Raw genomic sequence first — 17,660 nt, forward strand, 5'->3', positions numbered from 1 at the left:
TTGGCGACATAACGATAATTGTGTAAAATATAATTTTCTCTGATATTCAAGATGTGTTTTTATTTTTTTTAATTTCGGGTGTTTAGAATGTTTTCTCGCAAAATTGGTGCTATGCAAAGATGCGTCGTTTTAAATATTGGCGGTTTTAAACCATTTTAACAAAAGCCTTACAGATGCCGCTCGTGTCAAATGTCGCTTACAGTTCTCTATACTGTAGAGTCTAGTATAGAGGACTCTGATGTCACTGCAATGTTCGCCTCAAATATCTATGGCCTCAAATGTCACTGCAATGTTTACAGAACCGGTTGTTTGGAATCATTCAAAACATGTTCTTTGAAAAGCAAAAATAGTATGTTTTGCGGTTTTATGTTGATTGGAATGGGTACTTAAAAAAAATGGGCTTTTAAAATAGTTAATTAGTTACGTTATAAACGTACATGTACTTTTACATTAATAATATGCATCGTTTAACCTCACTTTATTTGGGGAAATGTTAACTTATTGTGATAATTAGATAAATAAAGTGTGAAATGGCTTCAAGGAATTTAACAGAAGTTTTTATTTTAATGAGGAACAATGCCATTCGTAATCGGCATTTGGATTTTGAGCAGGTTAGTGAAAACTGAAAGTTTTGAATACAGCTGCTTTAACTGCAACCACTCACTGTACTTATAGGACAGCAACGAACAAATGGCCCTGGTGGAACTTTACGACGTAGAAAATGGAAGACGTGCTAATGATAGAATACCTCCATCGTGGTTAGACCAATTGGAAGATGCTCAGATAGTTTTGAAAAGATTAAAAGTCAAAATAAATGAACTTAAAACATTACATTCACAACATTTACACCGACCTACCATTGATGACAACAGTAAAGGTGAAGTTTTAATAGAAAACTGTTCCCATGAAATTTCCTCCTTGTTCAATTCTGTCCATAGAACAATACAGTTTATTAAAAGTCATGCAAGTGAAGGTACAATAAAAGAATTAATTTTGTTTAACTAACTTAAATTCCTAAAATGTCATTACTCATGTTTAGGTACTAAGGAGGAGAGGGTTCTAACTTTAAATGTGATAAGGACACTAGCTACATCATTACAAGAATTATCAATGCAATTTCGTGCCACACAAAATAATTATCTAAAGCAGTTGAAGTCAAGAGAAGAAAGATCACGATTTTTTTTTGAAAATTCCGTTCCTGAGCAAGATTTCCAAGAATTTACAAATCAAATGGAGGACATAGATCATGATTTTGTAAATAGTTCTAGGCAAATGACTCAGCAGCAATTGTTATATTTAGAAGAAGAGAATACACAACTTGCCTTACAAAGAGAACAAGAAGTTAATACAATAGTAAAATCAATTGTTGAACTGAATGAAATATTTAAAGATTTAAGTCAAATGGTGTTAGATCAAGGAACAGTTTTAGATAGGATAGATTATAATATTGAGCAGACTCATGTACAAGTTCAAGAAGGTTTTAAACAACTACAAAAAGCTGATGCATACCAAAGGAAAAACAGAAAAATNTTCTTAGTCAGTACAAAAATACAAGACGTGGAACGCCCATTTCGACTTTATTTAGTCTCATCAGCACGCCATAAGCAAACTCGTTAAATCACCGACCAAACCGAATTCATTCCATATAAATATGCAATTTTATGTAATAACTTTAGTTAGCAGTAAAATATGGAACATACAGCAGTGACTCGATATTCGATATTCTATTCATTTAAGATTGAATAATTTAAAATAGGTACTTAGTGTAATACTTAGAAAAGGATGGTTAATGTGTCAATGAGATAGTGATTATGAACTAAATTAGAAGCTGATAGTAATAATTAATTATTAAATTAGAATATATAGCAAACATGTAAAGTCTTTATTTAAACTGATATCAAAGTACACATCTTATAAACGTAAAAAAAGGAACAAAATAAAGTTTCTTGCACATTCCATCAACTGTTTAAATTTTTCATTACTGTCAAGTGCACGTAATTTATATACCTAACAAAATTCAAAACACTATAATTGATTATATGTTTCTAATACATGCCGTTTGTATTCTGCTTGTCTGGTCCATAGTTCTGCTGCTAAAGCATTTAGGGGACTATCTATGTTAGGTTCTCCCAGTAATGACTGGATAGACAGTAAAATTGTACGAACATCATATAAAGCAGACCACTTCTCTTTAAGAATATCTAAACAAATGTTACCGCTGGAATCTATGTTAGGATGAAAACAAGGGGTAATGAACTTTACTGTAGGAGCTGTATAAGGGTAAGAATGTGGGAACTGTAGCGACAATTTATATTTCTGTGACTCGTAAACTGTGTCACTGGGGCCTGTTATTGTACCAATCCATCTGAACAAGTTCTCCCCTTCTGGAAAAGCTGATACCGATTTATCTGTCGAAATCATAAGTGTCATTAATTCTTTATGTAACCTGAAAGAAAAAGAGCACAATTTTTTCAGGAATAGTTTTTTTTCCAGGATTCATGATAAGTAAATAGAGGTTAGATGTGCGTTTTCTCAAGAAAAATTATTACCTCTTAGTAACTGCATGGCTTTCGCTGGCTACATTTCGACCCTCGTTATTTTGTTTACTATTATCTGACTGTTGACTGTAATAAGGATCAATATTTTGAGCCATATTTATTGTAGTCCACAACAAAAGCCAATTTCAAACGAAAAAGATAAGTAAAAATTTGTAACAGAAAATGTTGATTTAAAACTGTCCAATCAACAGTAAGATACTAGTGACATTCGGTTTGTCATCTTGTCACTAGTGTAAATTGTAAAATGTCGATAATTTTTCAAAGTAATTTAAAGGTTATGAGTTTGTTTTTTCTTGTAAATATATTTTCAAATATTAACTGTTTTTAAAATTACCCTGAATGGTAAAGAAAAAAATAGTTAAACTTACTTGCACCTAAAACGTTTTTGTTTGATTAACTTCAGAAGCGTGAAATGCAAAGAACTCAACGGCTTACTAAAGAATTGGCCAAAATAACTCAAAATCCTCCCTCAGGAATCAGTTTATCTCCATTAAACGATAATTTGGATTATTTCCAAGCAAGTTTAGTTGGTCCTAATGGCACGCCATATGAGCAAGCAGTTTTTAACTTAGAGATAGTGATACCACAGAACTACCCCTTTTCACCACCTTCTGTGAAGTTTAAAACGAAGATTTATCACCCAAACATCGATGACACTGGAAGAATTTGTTTAGACTTATTAAAAATGCCACCTAAAGGCTGTTGGAAGCCAACAATTGGTTTGGAAGGCCTGTTAATAGCAATAAGAATGTTATTGGAACATCCCAATCCAGAAGACCCTCTTATGATTGAAATTGCTGAGGAATTTAAAAATAACTATTCACAATTTATTTCAGTAGCCAGGGAATACTCTAAACAATATGCTATTAAGCATTCCTGATAATATTTCCATTTGTTTAATGAAATGTGTTGTATTTAACTATGTACTTGAATACTTTATTTAATTCCATTTTCAATTTTAATTAAAATTATGATACCAAATTACTTCTGTTTATTTAATTTAACTACAAAAAGTAATTTTATGGCATTAAATACTTCTGAATTTTATATCTAATACATTATACAGCATTAAACAATTCTAACTGAAATGGTAGAATTATGTATGTGGTATTTGGGTTCCTGGCTTATCACTGATACTTCTGCCTTCTAATTGGACCTCTAATTCCTGTATATCATTATCTCCACTATTAACTGGTTCATCCTCCTCACATTCTTCTGCAACACTACTCCTTAAAGCTTCTGTATATGCTTCAGGATATTGCATGGAAAGCTTTGATTTTACGGTTCTTATCTTCTTAAAAATGTATTCCAAGTCCTTCTTCATTTCTTGCAATAATTTTATGTGTTCTTTGAATTCTGGGCCAATCATTTTCAAACGAGATGCACTAAGTGCATTACAGTTGGTTAACATTTCATTAGTCTTCTCAAATCGTTGCAACCTCATCAAGTGGAAGAAAAATTATATAAATTGGGGTAAACTGTAACATTAATAGTGTCTTACATGTGCTTTTGGGCCCTAATCATAGTTTCTACATCTTGCTGATTTACAATGCCAGCAAGACCCTGAATAAATACTTCAGGAGCGGTATAATTTTGAAAGCACTCAATGCCAAAGTCACTTTCTGGTGTATCTTTATTATCTTCCATTTTTAAGCATTTTTTATCTGTTTTACCTTATTATAATCATTTCAGGACATATTAGAAAATAAACATAACCTACTTTCTACAATAAAGAAACCATAGAAAGAAACTAAGTAGTGGCTCTACAACGAACAGTCAGGCGATTTTGTAACGTAAAAATGTACCTATATTTTATATACAGAGTGTTCAGAAAATATTCGTGTATCGTAAATTCTTTGAAATAGGTAACAACATAATGATATTAGAAAAACGAAAATAATACCGCTTAAGTGGCAAAAAAGAATATGTAAATTTACCTATTCATTTATATTTATCCATTTGTAGATAAGAAATGACTGGCCAAAAATGGATATTATCGCTTTAACATCATTGCTATAAATTTGTACATTTTGCAAAAGAGTTTTACTAAGCTGTAATAAGGTAAACTCCTACTTATTCTAAATACAAATCGGCGTTGCATTTACTTATTTGTTTGTTTATTATATTCTTATATGATTTTGGCATCCGCTGACCTAAACCTCTGTTTATTTTTAATAAATTTTCAAATACGCTTAGATATGCAAAGTTTTAATCTTATTCAGAGAACGGATTAAGTTCTTAGTCAGTACAAAAATACAAGACGTGGAACGCCCATTTCGACTTTATTTAGTCTCATCAGCACGCCATAAGCAAACTCGTTAAATCACCGACCAAACCGAATTCATTCCATATAAATATGCAATTTTATGTAATAACTTTAGTTAGCAGTAAAATATGGAACATACAGCAGTGACTCGATATTCGATATTCTATTCATTTAAGATTGAATAATTTAAAATAGGTACTTAGTGTAATACTTAGAAAAGGATGGTTAATGTGTCAATGAGATAGTGATTATGAACTAAATTAGAAGCTGATAGTAATAATTAATTATTAAATTAGAATATATAGCGAGGTTTGGTATCATTTTTCATAAACGTTTATTCATGACCGTTACCTTGTTGATTTCCATAGGAGATTATATCCGTAGCTCAGCTACATCTAGTATATTATAATAAATCTTATTACGTAAAAAAAACAGATGCTCTTTTTGCATCTATTTTCGACCACTATAGAAATACTAAGCTAACAGTATATAAATGAAAAAATACTAACAGTACATAAATTAATTAGAATTGTTCACGCTCTGTAAACGTATATTTCATGTCTCAACACCCTGTAGATGTCTTTATGTCTTAGGTTACTTTAAGCCCATTTATTGTCACTTGCTAAAGTTATACACCGAACGGCATGACCATAAATGTAACAGCGGGAAGTCATCCGAATCGGCTGAAGAGGACCCTAGTTGGTCCTAGAACGGCCTGAGGTAGAGTGGTTTTAGTCGGTAGGTCCGAGGACAACTTCCTCGGGAATCCGACACTACCCAGTCGTACGGACGGCTGGGTGTCTTTTGAAGATTTCCCCTCTTCCACGAAAACATAAAAAAAAGAGTCATCCGAAGGCAAGTGGTTGTACCCCTTTTTGTAGATATTTCTATTTAGGTACCTAGATTTAAGTTCTGTAGGGATTCGAAGAGTGTGATTTGACACCCCGACACGACAACCTCGAATTCTCTGTAGTCCAGTATAGTTTTCGTTAATAAAGTAATTATTTGTTAAGTTCACTCTTCCGACTTTTATTCCGACAATCATCAACGCAAAAACAAGAAATAATGACCTCTTGATTTAAATTCTGCCTTTTTGTAAGTATACAAATCTCTGTCTTTTTTCTGCAAAAAAACTTCCACGGATGATGAGGAGCCTTTGCGGCTTCAAATATAATTACAAAAAAAAAGGTGACGATAATGTAGGATTCTATATGAAACAAATTGATTGTACCCTTTTCAACATTCCCCCTCAATTAATTTACTGCTATTTCTCGGGATTTGTTCCCGTGATGAGCTCCCGGTTGTTTAACACTTCCAGCAGAGCCCTCAATGTCGTAAAACTGATTACTGGAGCATATGCTTGTATCTCATCATAGTCGAAACCTTCTGCGCACAACCCTGATGACTAGCCTCGCTTCGTTTTGTGATATGTTCCCAATCTCATCCTGTTTCTTTCTGAACATCCGCCTGCTCTCAATTGTTTTTTTTTCCAGAAAGTAAAGTAGTCACGTTCCTGGTTTGGTTTTCATTCAGAGAGTAGATTTTGTTCAAATCTGATTTGACTGTTGCCTACCACTCATCAGCTACGTCTTCTCGCCTCTCGATGTCTTTATATTGTCTCGGTATCGAGCGTCACAACTACGTAGTCCTCTAGGTATTTTGGTGCAGTTTTGGTTCTCGTACTTATTTGTTGCTTTGGATCTTCTGTTTTCTTCTTCCCATTGGGTGACTTGACTGAGGTTCTCTCGATTTCTACACTGTTGTTTCTTGCTCTTCCTCCTCCTCCTCTTTTTGCTCACCTGATCCTTCTTCAGCACTTCCGGAGACGTCTCTTCGCTAATAAAAGTCCGCTGAATAATTAGTAATAAGTTGAATTGTTGTGAGTAGTCTCGTCGATTCTGGTATAAACTTTGTTGTCTTCAGTTGACAGCAGCCTATAACGTTGGGCAGTACCCGAGCACGTATGCCTAACAACCGAACACCAGCAGCTTCTTCAGGTTAGGTCGTTCTCCATACTACAGTTCCCCCGGAACAGCGTTCGGTAATGCGTTGGTAGGGAAGCGATTAATCAAATAGCCGCCAAGAGGACAGCTTCCGTCCAGAGAGTTTTCCGGAGTTTGGCTCCCTGCAGCATACAGCAAGCCTTTTTCAGGATGGTGTCATTTATCCTTTTGGGCACTCCGTTTTGCTGCGAAATGCTCCCTCATTTCTTTGGATAAGTACTCCCTGCTATTTTCACATCTAAACCTGCCCATCTTTGTTTCAAAATGGGTCGTCGCCATAGCCTTGGAGACCTTGAAATACTTGAACGTCTCATCCTTGCTTATCTCATGAATACGCTTTTATTCTCAGCTTGTACATCTTAAGATCTCGATTTCCGATTGCAATCTCTGTTTTTCCTTTTAGGAATACGTCTCGGCCGTGATGGAGGAAGATCTCGAGTCTGTCCATTTTAGAGTTGGAACAGTCAGGTTACATTCGCTACCTGGACCAAAGAGAACATTTCTGTAACAGAAACGTTTACCAAGGACTTTGCGTGAACCACCCCCGCTTTGTTTGCGATTGGAGGGTGTATTTACCTTGTATTTACAAGGTACTTCTCCAAACTCACCTAGTATTCAGAAACCCCAGAATCCAGGTACCAAGACATTGTATCGTCGTTGCCTGTGCGTACCAAAAAACAAAACTCCGTACCTGATTGTCCTCTTCCTCCTCTGTATATTCATTTTCTTCTTCCACTGCCACGTGTGCATTGCTTCCTCCCCTATTTTGTCTTTCTCGAATCCACTTGATTCGTTTGCTTCGACTTTCCGAGCGAAAATGTTCGACTCCTCCACAGCGATGATATTTCAGATTTTATTTGTTAACGATATTCCTGACTGCCTTGAATCTGCCTCTTCGATTCCGGGGTGGTGCCGCAAATTTATATTTTTATTCCCTTAATGTCTCATCTATTTCCTTCTCATACCTATTTTTGTTCTCAGGCGATGATGAATTTGACGAAAAAACTGTTACATTAGCTGAGGAAAAGCTTCGTCAGTTCCTTGAATTACTCATCATTAGTGGTTACCTTAGCTTACCTTCTGCAAAAGACTATTGGTCGACGTCTGAAGATAAGTAGGCGCCAAGATATTTTAAAGTGATGAGTAGGAAAATGTTTCGTATAATAGAAACGATACCTTTACCTTGCTGATAGTAACAACCTAGATAAAGAAGGAAAGGAAAGAGAACAGAAGGCTGTATGGAAGTCAATAAGAAATAGGCGAGATAGGTTGGTAGGGTGTACCTTCTCAGGCATGAAAGACTTGTCAGAGACATATTAGAAGCAAAAACATGAGTTAAGAGGAGTAGAGGTAGATTTGGATTAGATTATTGTTCACGAACAGTTAAGTATGTTCTAGATCTAGGAAAATGCGAAGATTACCTTTTAGGACTAACAATATGATGATCATGATGATAAACTAAAGGATAATCTTCAACAAATTGGAGTTTTCCATAAGCACCTCAGCATAGATGAAGCAATGGTGCCCTACCATGGACATCATTCTGTGAATATGTTTATTAAAAATTAACCAATCCGTTTTGGATCTAAGATATGGATGCCTTGTGGATATGATAGTTATTTAACTTTATCTAATAAACTTTGAGATTTATTGTGGAAAAACTAATAATACTTTAAAATCCTTGGGAAAAAGGGTGGTGAAAAATATGTTATCCGTCATTCTCGACCGGCCTAATCATGGGTATCATATACTTTGATATTTTTTTTTAAGTTATGACCTTATGAAGGAAACATCCGGCCTTGCGGTACCATTAGAGAAAACTAAACCATTAAGTGTCCACTAATTGCTTATAAAGAATTGAAAAAGCATGATCAGGGCGTTGTGTCGTACCAGAAGAACCCTAGATGTTCAAAATGTGAAAAACGATTAGGTACATAAAAGTTTTTGCTTTGATATGCACCATATAAAAATCTAAATATATACATATTACGAACTTAGCTACCTTCCTATTGATTTTTATACTTTTTTAAATAAAATGATAGAATCTTCTCTTAAACGACTCCATCGATATAGTTCAAATTTGGTACAATGTTCATGCACAGTCGGGAGTAGGTTTGTAAAAAATAATTTTTAAAATCGGGCATACCACGGAGGAATAAACACCAGAAAAATGAAGTTGTCTACAGTGCAAAAAAATAAAATTGCAATTCGGACATACCATAGAGGAATAATCGCCAAAAATTGTTTGATATGGGGAGGGAGCTCGCGGCGTTAGCTAAGGGAGTGACCAGTCGGACAATTCGTTACGTGTTATATATAGTACACACTGCTTCGCTCCATTTCATCTTGCAGCATATTGCGAAGATTGCCTAGTTTATATATTCCATTTTACGAATTTTTTAAATTTTTTAGTGACAGCTGTTTCGCCATTCGGTATCGTAGGGAGGCATTATATTTAACGTCGATGCCGAAAGGCGAAACAGCTGTCACTAAAAAATTAAAGAACTTCGTAAAATGGAATATATAAAAAATAACAGATATATAACAAATTTGGTCATACCTTATATAAATTTCAATACGATTTATGTTTCTGTCCTGTTTCTTAAACAATTAAGTTATAATTCTTGTTGCCCACTAAGATGTTCCCTTTTTGGGAACAATCTATATTTAAAAACTGCAGTCGGCGTACAAACATTAATATAATTTTCTATTTGTTCCTAATAGTCACAAATAACGCAGCGACGTAGTGAGGGAGGGTGTCCAGACCGAAATCTTTTAAGAATGTGTTTCGATTAATAATCTGAAAATTGAGAAGATTAGAAATTTATAGTACCTACCTACGTGCGTTCACAATATATAGAAATATTTATATACTCACTGTATTAGATGCAGAAGCAGTAATTAAGAGGAGTAGAGGTAGACCTAGATTAGGTTACTGTACGCAAATAGTTAAGGATGAGGGTTGTTCTAGTTTTAGAGAAATGCCAAGATTAGCTTAGGATAGGAAGGAGTGGAAGTGCGTGCCCAACCAGTCTTAGGACTGACGACCTTATGATGATGACTGTAAACGAATTACCCCCACATCCTTAACTATTTGCGAACAATAATAGTCTAATCTAGGTCTTCCTCTATTCCTCTTAACTCCCCGAGGTAGTCCCCTCTCGGGCATCCCAATTTGGGGACTAGTTTACATCCGGAGTGTTTTATCCCAGAGGACGCCATCATTTAATTTATGTAGTTATACAATTTACTCGGGATCATAATGTGGTGGTTTCCCGTTGTCTTCCACATCGCAGTATTGTGCATCAGAGTGCCATACCGATCCTTGTGATCTCTGCCACCCTGAGTACTGAAAGAGCTTCAGCCCTCTGTCAGGGAGTTGTCTTAACATGGTTCCTCTTTAAAAACCTCCCCGTTATGGTTGAACCTATTGTCCGACTCCCCAAATCATCGAAACTCGCAAGCCGATCCACCCACTCTAGTTTCGTCAAGGTTCAAATCCTGTCAGATCGGAAAAGAATTATTAAACTATAAAAAATTAAATTTATAATAAATTTTTTTGCCAAATTTAAAAATTATTAAAAATGTTAGCAATGTTCGAATATATCGAACTAAACGGATGAAATTACTGAGGTGTCAGTGACGTAATTGAACAACATATTTCCTTTAGAAAAAAGAAAGGTTCCTGGTTTGAGCCCTGGCATAAGCAATTTTTTTAAATCAGACTTGTATCAAATGTTTTCAATCAAAACTCGATCTAAAACTTATTAGTTTTCAAAAAATTCTTGGAAAGCAAAACCGTTTTTCATATATTCAGAAATTGTTTTAAATGCTTAGATTGATTTTTTACATATATGTGTACATAATACGTATAGAAATGTACACAAATACACATATATACATTATTTTAAATAGTAAATTTAATTTGATAGTATATTAATCGTTTAATAAAACATCCTTCGAAAATAATCCTGCTGAAGCGAACTGTTAGCAGATTACATAAATTATAACACTAAGCGACCTTTAAAAGGCTAAACCAATTATTCTTACACAGTCTTCACTCTGTCCCCCATATTTTGCTTAATAAAGCGTTAGCTTTGGCTATCTGATCATCTATGAGTTATTTATCATTGTTCTTTTCTCCAATTATGTATCCTAAATAACTGTACTCTTTTCATTATCGTCATGGGGTCGTCAGTCCTAAGACTGGTTGGACACGTACCTCCACTCTTTCCTATCCTGAGCTGAACTTCGCATTTCCCTAAAACTAGAACAACCAACATCCTTAACTATCTGCGAACAGTAATCTAGGTCTACCTCTACCTCTCCTAACTCCTGTTTCTGCCTCTAATATGTCTCTGACTATACCTTCATGCCTGAGAAGGTGTCCTACGAACCTATCTCGCCTATTTTTTTATTGACTCTCCTAGAGTCCTCTGTTCTCCTATTCTTTCTAATACCTCTTCATTTCTAACCTTTTCTATCCACGTTATCCTCATAATTCTCGTATAACATCACATTTCGAAGGCTTCTAACCTTTTCTTTTCTGCCGCGCCCACTGTCCATGTTTCGCACCAGTACAACGCCGCGCTCCAAACATACACCTTTACCAATCTTTTTCGAATTTCTAAATTAACCGTTCGCGAACATAAAAGTGACTTATTTTTATTAAAGGCGACACGACCCTGCGCTATCCTCTGCTTTATATCCCTACTACTCCTTCCGTCCTGACTTATCTGACTTTCTATTATTATTTTTTTCAATTATATCCTTCTTTTCTCTTCCCTTTCTACCTCTAATTTCACCAAATTCCATAAACTTTGTCTTATTAATATTGGTACATAGTGTTCAGAAACCTTATTTGAGTCACTGGTACAAGTTTGGTATATCTAAATTATTTATTTAAAACTGTAACTAACGCCTACTTACCTATTGGGCTAGTAGGACAATAAGCGACCGTTTAAATAGCGGAATCAATAATAATTGGAGGAGTCGATTCCATGATGACGAAGAAGATATAATGTAGGATGGTGAGGCGGCTTGCCTTTTTCTTACGTTCCCCAATTATACATTAAGGTAGGCTAATATTACTATTAAATTATTTATTAAATATACGGATATTGCATGGAAAGCTTTGATTTTACGGTTCTTATCTTCTTAAAAATGTATTCCAAGTCCTTCTTCATTTCTTGCAATAATTTTATGTGTTCTTTGAATTCTGGGCCAATCATTTTCAAACGAGATGCACTAAGTGCATTACAGTTGGTTAACATTTCATTAGTCTTCTCAAATCGTTGCAACCTCATCAAGTGGAAGAAAAATTATATAAATTGGGGTAAACTGTAACATTAATAGTGTCTTACATGTGCTTTTGGGCCCTAATCATAGTTTCTACATCTTGCTGATTTACAATGCCAGCAAGACCCTGAATAAATACTTCAGGAGCGGTATAATTTTGAAAGCACTCAATGCCAAAGTCACTTTCTGGTGTATCTTTATTATCTTCCATTTTTAAGCATTTTTTATCTGTTTTACCTTATTATAATCATTTCAGGACATATTAGAAAATAAACATAACCTACTTTCTACAATAAAGAAACCATAGAAAGAAACTAAGTAGTAGCTCTACAACGAACAGTCAGGCGATTTTGTAACGTAAAAATGTACCTATATTTTATATACAGAGTGTTCAGAAAATATTCGTGTATCGTAAATTCTTTGAAATAGGTAACAACATAATGATATTAGAAAAACGAAAATAATACCGCTTAAGTGGCAAAAAAGAATATGTAAATTTACCTATTCATTTATATTTATCCATTTGTAGATAAGAAATGACTGGCCAAAAATGGAGATTATCGCTTTAACATCATTGCTATAAATTTGTACATTTTGCAAAAGAGTTTTACTAAGCTGTAATAAGGTAAACTCCTACTTATTCTAAATACAAATCGGCGTTGCATTTACTTATTTGTTTGTTTATTATATTCTTATATGATTTTGGCANAATTGGATAATATGAAATTATATAAAATCACCTTTAATATTACTTTAAAATTATTATATTTCCAAATAAATACATAAAATTCGTTTTTGTATGACACGGTGGAGGCGATGGGAACATTCTGTCAGGTACTGTCTTCACTGACTTTGCACTACCAATTTAGCTACTCCCGTATGACTTTCGAGTTGGGCCTTTTGATTTTTGAGGATCTGCTTCACATCTTGTCTAAGCTGCGTCATTTCCTAACAAGCAACTTCCACTGATCCATTTGAAATTCCTTCCGTTGAGGAAAATGTAAAAACCCCAGTCTAAACTACAAGACGATAGTCTTAAACCAAGCATGCCTGGCGCTTCCACCAATCATATAAGAACGAATTTTATATAGGGTTGTTTGGAAAGTCATTTCGTTTTTTCCCGACAGAGGATTTAATTGTATTCTTTTGCACCCAACTTCACATTTAAGCCGTATAATTTTTATATGCTTTGAGAGCTCATATAGCAAGGCTTGTGTGTGAAAAATTCCAATTAATTCTACGCAGTAGTTTTTGGTTGGTGCCCTTTTAAATATGGAGAGCGATAAGCAGCATTTTCGACATATCTTACTGTTTTACTACAGAAAGGGTAAAAATGCTGTTCAAGCCAGAAAGAAATTGACTGATGTGTATGGAGAAGGTGTGTTGACAGTACGCCAGTGCCAGAACTGGTTCGCTAAATTTCGATCCGGCAATTTTGATGTCGAAGATGCACCACGTTCGGGAAGGCCGGTTGAAGCTGATAAAGACGCGATAAAGGCATTAGTTGATGTGAACCGGCGAATAACAACACGTGAGATCGGATTGAGGTTAAATTTATCAAATTCAACAGTTTATGACCACTTGAAAGGCCTGGGATTATCCTCGAAGCTCGATGTATGGGTTCCCCATGTTCTCACAGAGAGAAATCTGTGTCGCCGCATTGACGTCTGCGATTCGCTTCTCAAACGTCACGAAAATGATCCGTTTTTGAAGCGCATCATCACTGGGGACGAAAAATGGGTTGTATACAACAACGTCAAACGCAAGAGGTCATGGAGCAAAAAAGATGAACCGGCTCAAACCATTTCCAAAGCCGATATTCACCAAAAAAAGGTGATGCTGTCTGTTTGGTGGGATTTTAAAGGAATCGTTTTTTTTGAGCTTTTACCGGATAACACAACGATTAATTCGGAAGTCTACTGTCATCAGCTGGACAAACTGAATGATGCACTTCAACAGAAAAGGTCAGAACTAATCAACAGGAAAGGTGTAGTGTTTCACCAAGACAACGCGAGACCTCACACAAGTTTGGTCACTCGCCAAAAGCTTTTACAGCTTGAATGGGATACAATGCTACACCCACCATATTCTCCAGACCTGGCACCATCGGATTATTATTTGTTCCGGTCACTCCAAAATTTTTTAGACGGTAAAACCTTCACCTCAAATGAGGAGGTCAAAAACCTCCTCGATCAGTTTTTTGCCAGCAAAGACCAAAAATTTTATGAGCGTGGAATTATGCTACTACCAGAAAGATGGCAAAAGGTGTTGGACCAGAACGGTCAATATATAATTTAATAAAGTATTTGTTTATTATACGAAAACTGTCTTTCATTTCTACAAAAAAAAAACGAAATGACTTTCCGAACAACCCTATATAATCATCATAAGGTCGTCAGTCCTACGACTGGTTGGACACGCACCCCCACTCTTTCCTATCAGTTTCCTAAAGTTAGAACAACCCATATCCTTAACTATTTGCGAACAGTAATCTAGGTCTAGCTCTACCCCTCCCAACTTCCGTTTCTGCCTCTAATATGTCTATTACTAGACCTTCTAACCTATCCCGTCTATTTCTTACTGACTTCCATGGAGTCATCTGTTGTCTTACTCTTCCTAATACCTCTTCTTTTCCAACCTTCTCTATCCATGGTATCCTAATCATTCACCGGTAACACCACATTTCGAACGCTTCTAATCTTTTCTTTTTCCCCGCCTCGCCCACAGTCCATGTTTCTCATTCGTACAGCACTGCGCTCCAAACATATACCTCTAACAATCTTTTTCCAATTTCTAAATTAACAGTTCGCGAGCATAGAAATGACTTCTTCTTATTAAAGGCGACTCGACCCCGCGCTATCCTCTGTTTTATATCCCTACTATTTCTTCCGTCCTGACTTATCTGACTTCCTGGATACATAAAATCGGCCACTTCTAATACCACTAATACCAATATTTTTGTTTTACTTTCATTTATTTTCATACACTACTGTTTTGTCAATACGGCTTCCATTTTATTTAAAGCTATCTTTAACTTCTCTTTGCTATATGCTAGTGCTGCTATATCATCTGCAAATCTAAGCATACTAATCTTTTATTCCTGTATATCAATCCCTACAGTTGTACTGTCTTTAATGATGTTGATCGCGTCTTCGATGTATAGATTAAAAAATAGCGACTCCCTTCTTAATATTTACTTCTCTATGTTGCAACCCTAGCTCTATAACTCCTGTTGCTCTTTATACAAACTAAGTATCACTCTTCCATCTTTGCAACTCATCCCTACACTTTTATGTATATTTAACATCTTGTCCCATTTAGCATTGTCAAAAGCTTTTTCTAAATCTACAAATCCTATGTACGCCCTATGTCTTTTTTATATCGTTTTCTCTATTGTTACCCGTAAAGCTAGAATGACCTCCCGTGTTCCTCTATTTCTTCTAAACCCATACTGATCTTCCCCTAATAGTTTTACTGCCCTTTTTACCATCCTCCTTTGTACAATTCTAGTTAAGATTTTTGTTTTGTTTTAAATGTCTCGTACCTATCCATGCCTCTCTTTTTAGGTACGGTTTAGCTTAAACCGTCTCTGACCTCTTGTCCTGCATGTTTTAGAATTTCCCCCTGTATCCCATCTACACCTGGCGCCTTATTATTCTTTAAGTTTTTTAATGCTATATCGAACTCTTCTCTCATTATGGGATAACCTAACTCATCTATCTCCACACTATCTTCCTCCTCTAATATATCTCCTAACTCAGGGCCTGCGTATAGGTTTTGTATAATTTAGAATAACATGGTCAACAATTGTTTTAACAATTTCATGTTGGCCAGTGAATAAAAACTGTTTATCTACTTAATAATTAATAAATAATTTAATAATATAATCATAGTATTAGCCTATCTTAATGTATAATTGGGAAACGTAGAAAATGGCAGAGAACTATCATAGGGTGAGTGAAGACGTCAAGCCGCCTCACCACCCGTCTTCGTGATCTTGGATTCGACTTCCTTTTATTGTAATTGATTCCGCTATTTAAACGGTAGCTAACTGACCTACTAACCCAAAAGGTAAGTAGGTGTCAGCTTGCAGTTTTAAATAAATTATTTGGATGTCTCAACTTTGTACCAGTGACCTAAATAAGAATTTGTGGATACTATATAACAATATTAATCTTCGTAACAACTTTATTTTTTTCCCTTTTGTATTATTGGTAATATAGTGCTACTTATTTGCTACTCTTTTGGTATTTCCTTATTTGTTTCTCACATTCTTCTAAATATTTCAAGCATTTTACCTCTTATTATATGATTTGCATATACCCATGCTTCGCTTAATAACCCATCCTGCCTATATGCCTTTCTTCATTAAGGAATTTATTCCTTTAACTACCTCCTCTATATTTATGTCTTGCACTGTCCTGTCCTCATCTCTTTTTTGTTTTGTATTTATTTATTTTCTACCGGATTCCCTTTCCCTCCAATAATTCATTTAAAATACGTAAATACCCACTCCTGATTACTGATTTTTATACTCAGTTCTACATTCTTCTCTCATCTGATTTTGGCGTGTTGATGAGAAGATATTGATTCAAAATCGTGAGCTACACGTGAGGTAGTTTGGACGAACTATTAAGCGAAGTGGTGGTGACTTCGAATTCCATTTTTTAATTTCATGGAGGTGTTAATTTTCATTGCTTTACTTTGAATGCTATGAGGAAAGGAACTCCGCGGAACCCAGGGGTTTTGTACAACGCAGTTAATGAAATTACTCTTTAGAGATAGGGTCACCACATGCTTCTTGGTAAAATGTTTCTGTGTCATTGTTGTGTATCAAATCCAAATTTTGTCTGCCAATCTTTTATATTAAATCTATAGGGAATGCTATTCCATGGAGCATACACATATAGGTAATTTTCGATATTCAGTACAAGAAGAGTGACCTTTAAATGTAAGCTAATGTGACGAATTTATCAACTTACATCAGCTAACATTCTAACTTGGCATATTCGTTTTGCATAAGTTACTGTCAAACATTTAAAAACGTTTCTGAGGTGAGGTACTAAAGTAAGTACCTACCTATGTAAAAAGACCACTAGTAATATGTCAAAATTTATATTTAGTTTCTCTGAAGTTCCACATTTTAAACCAGAAATTTTATAAACACAAGCAACAAAACAAAAAAGTCTAAATAGTTCTACGTCACTGAAGTTAAGAGACATTTAAATTTTAAAATATTAGTAGCAGTGCGTTTGCTATTTTAATCCCACCCTTCATTATCTTTTTGAATATTTGTTTATTTGCGTATACAAAAAGTAATTTATTCTACTTTGATTCAATATTGCAAATGCTTACCCAAAATAACTTTAAAATGTAATTGCTTCTCTAGAAAAATGTCATTTTTTTGTTTCCATATAAAATGGGTGAAGATCGTGTTTTAAAATTACGCTTATTGATTGTTTAGTAGCTAAGCACTAGGAAGAGATTTCTGGCAATTCGTATTTTCAATTAAGTTTCGTCTTCGTCTTCGTTTCG

At 35.0% G+C, this 17,660-nt stretch overlaps 3 protein-coding genes across 3 annotated transcripts; 1 reads left to right on the forward strand and 2 right to left on the reverse strand.

The window, feature by feature from the left end:
- Positions 1-1,867: 1,867 nt before the first annotated feature.
- On the reverse strand, positions 1,868-2,742 carry LOC108736855 (ubiquitin-conjugating enzyme E2 C). Its single transcript, XM_018469442.2, has 2 exons — positions 2,550-2,742; positions 1,868-2,446 (listed from the first exon to the last, which is right to left on the reverse strand). Exons 1-2 carry the CDS (start codon positions 2,651-2,653, stop codon positions 2,026-2,028), a joined length of 525 nt encoding a protein of 174 aa, XP_018324944.1. The 5' UTR covers positions 2,654-2,742; the 3' UTR covers positions 1,868-2,025.
- Positions 2,743-2,786: 44 nt separating this feature from the next.
- LOC108736856 (ubiquitin-conjugating enzyme E2 T-like) lies at positions 2,787-3,542 on the forward strand. Its single transcript, XM_018469443.2, has 2 exons — positions 2,787-2,832; positions 2,962-3,542. The coding sequence occupies exons 1-2, from the start codon at positions 2,803-2,805 to the stop codon at positions 3,436-3,438; spliced, it is 507 nt and encodes a 168-aa protein (XP_018324945.1). The 5' UTR covers positions 2,787-2,802; the 3' UTR covers positions 3,439-3,542.
- LOC108736857 (kxDL motif-containing protein CG10681) lies at positions 3,535-4,293 on the reverse strand. The gene is made up of 2 exons (XM_018469444.2): positions 4,060-4,293; positions 3,535-3,997 (listed from the first exon to the last, which is right to left on the reverse strand). The coding sequence occupies exons 1-2, from the start codon at positions 4,203-4,205 to the stop codon at positions 3,655-3,657; spliced, it is 489 nt and encodes a 162-aa protein (XP_018324946.1). The 5' UTR covers positions 4,206-4,293; the 3' UTR covers positions 3,535-3,654.
- Positions 4,294-17,660: the final 13,367 nt, after the last annotated feature.

The sequence above is a fragment of the Agrilus planipennis genome, unplaced genomic scaffold (genome assembly GCF_000699045.2).
Source record: "Agrilus planipennis isolate EAB-ADULT unplaced genomic scaffold, Apla_2.0 scaffold4, whole genome shotgun sequence".
Taxonomy (NCBI): domain Eukaryota; kingdom Metazoa; phylum Arthropoda; class Insecta; order Coleoptera; family Buprestidae; genus Agrilus; species Agrilus planipennis.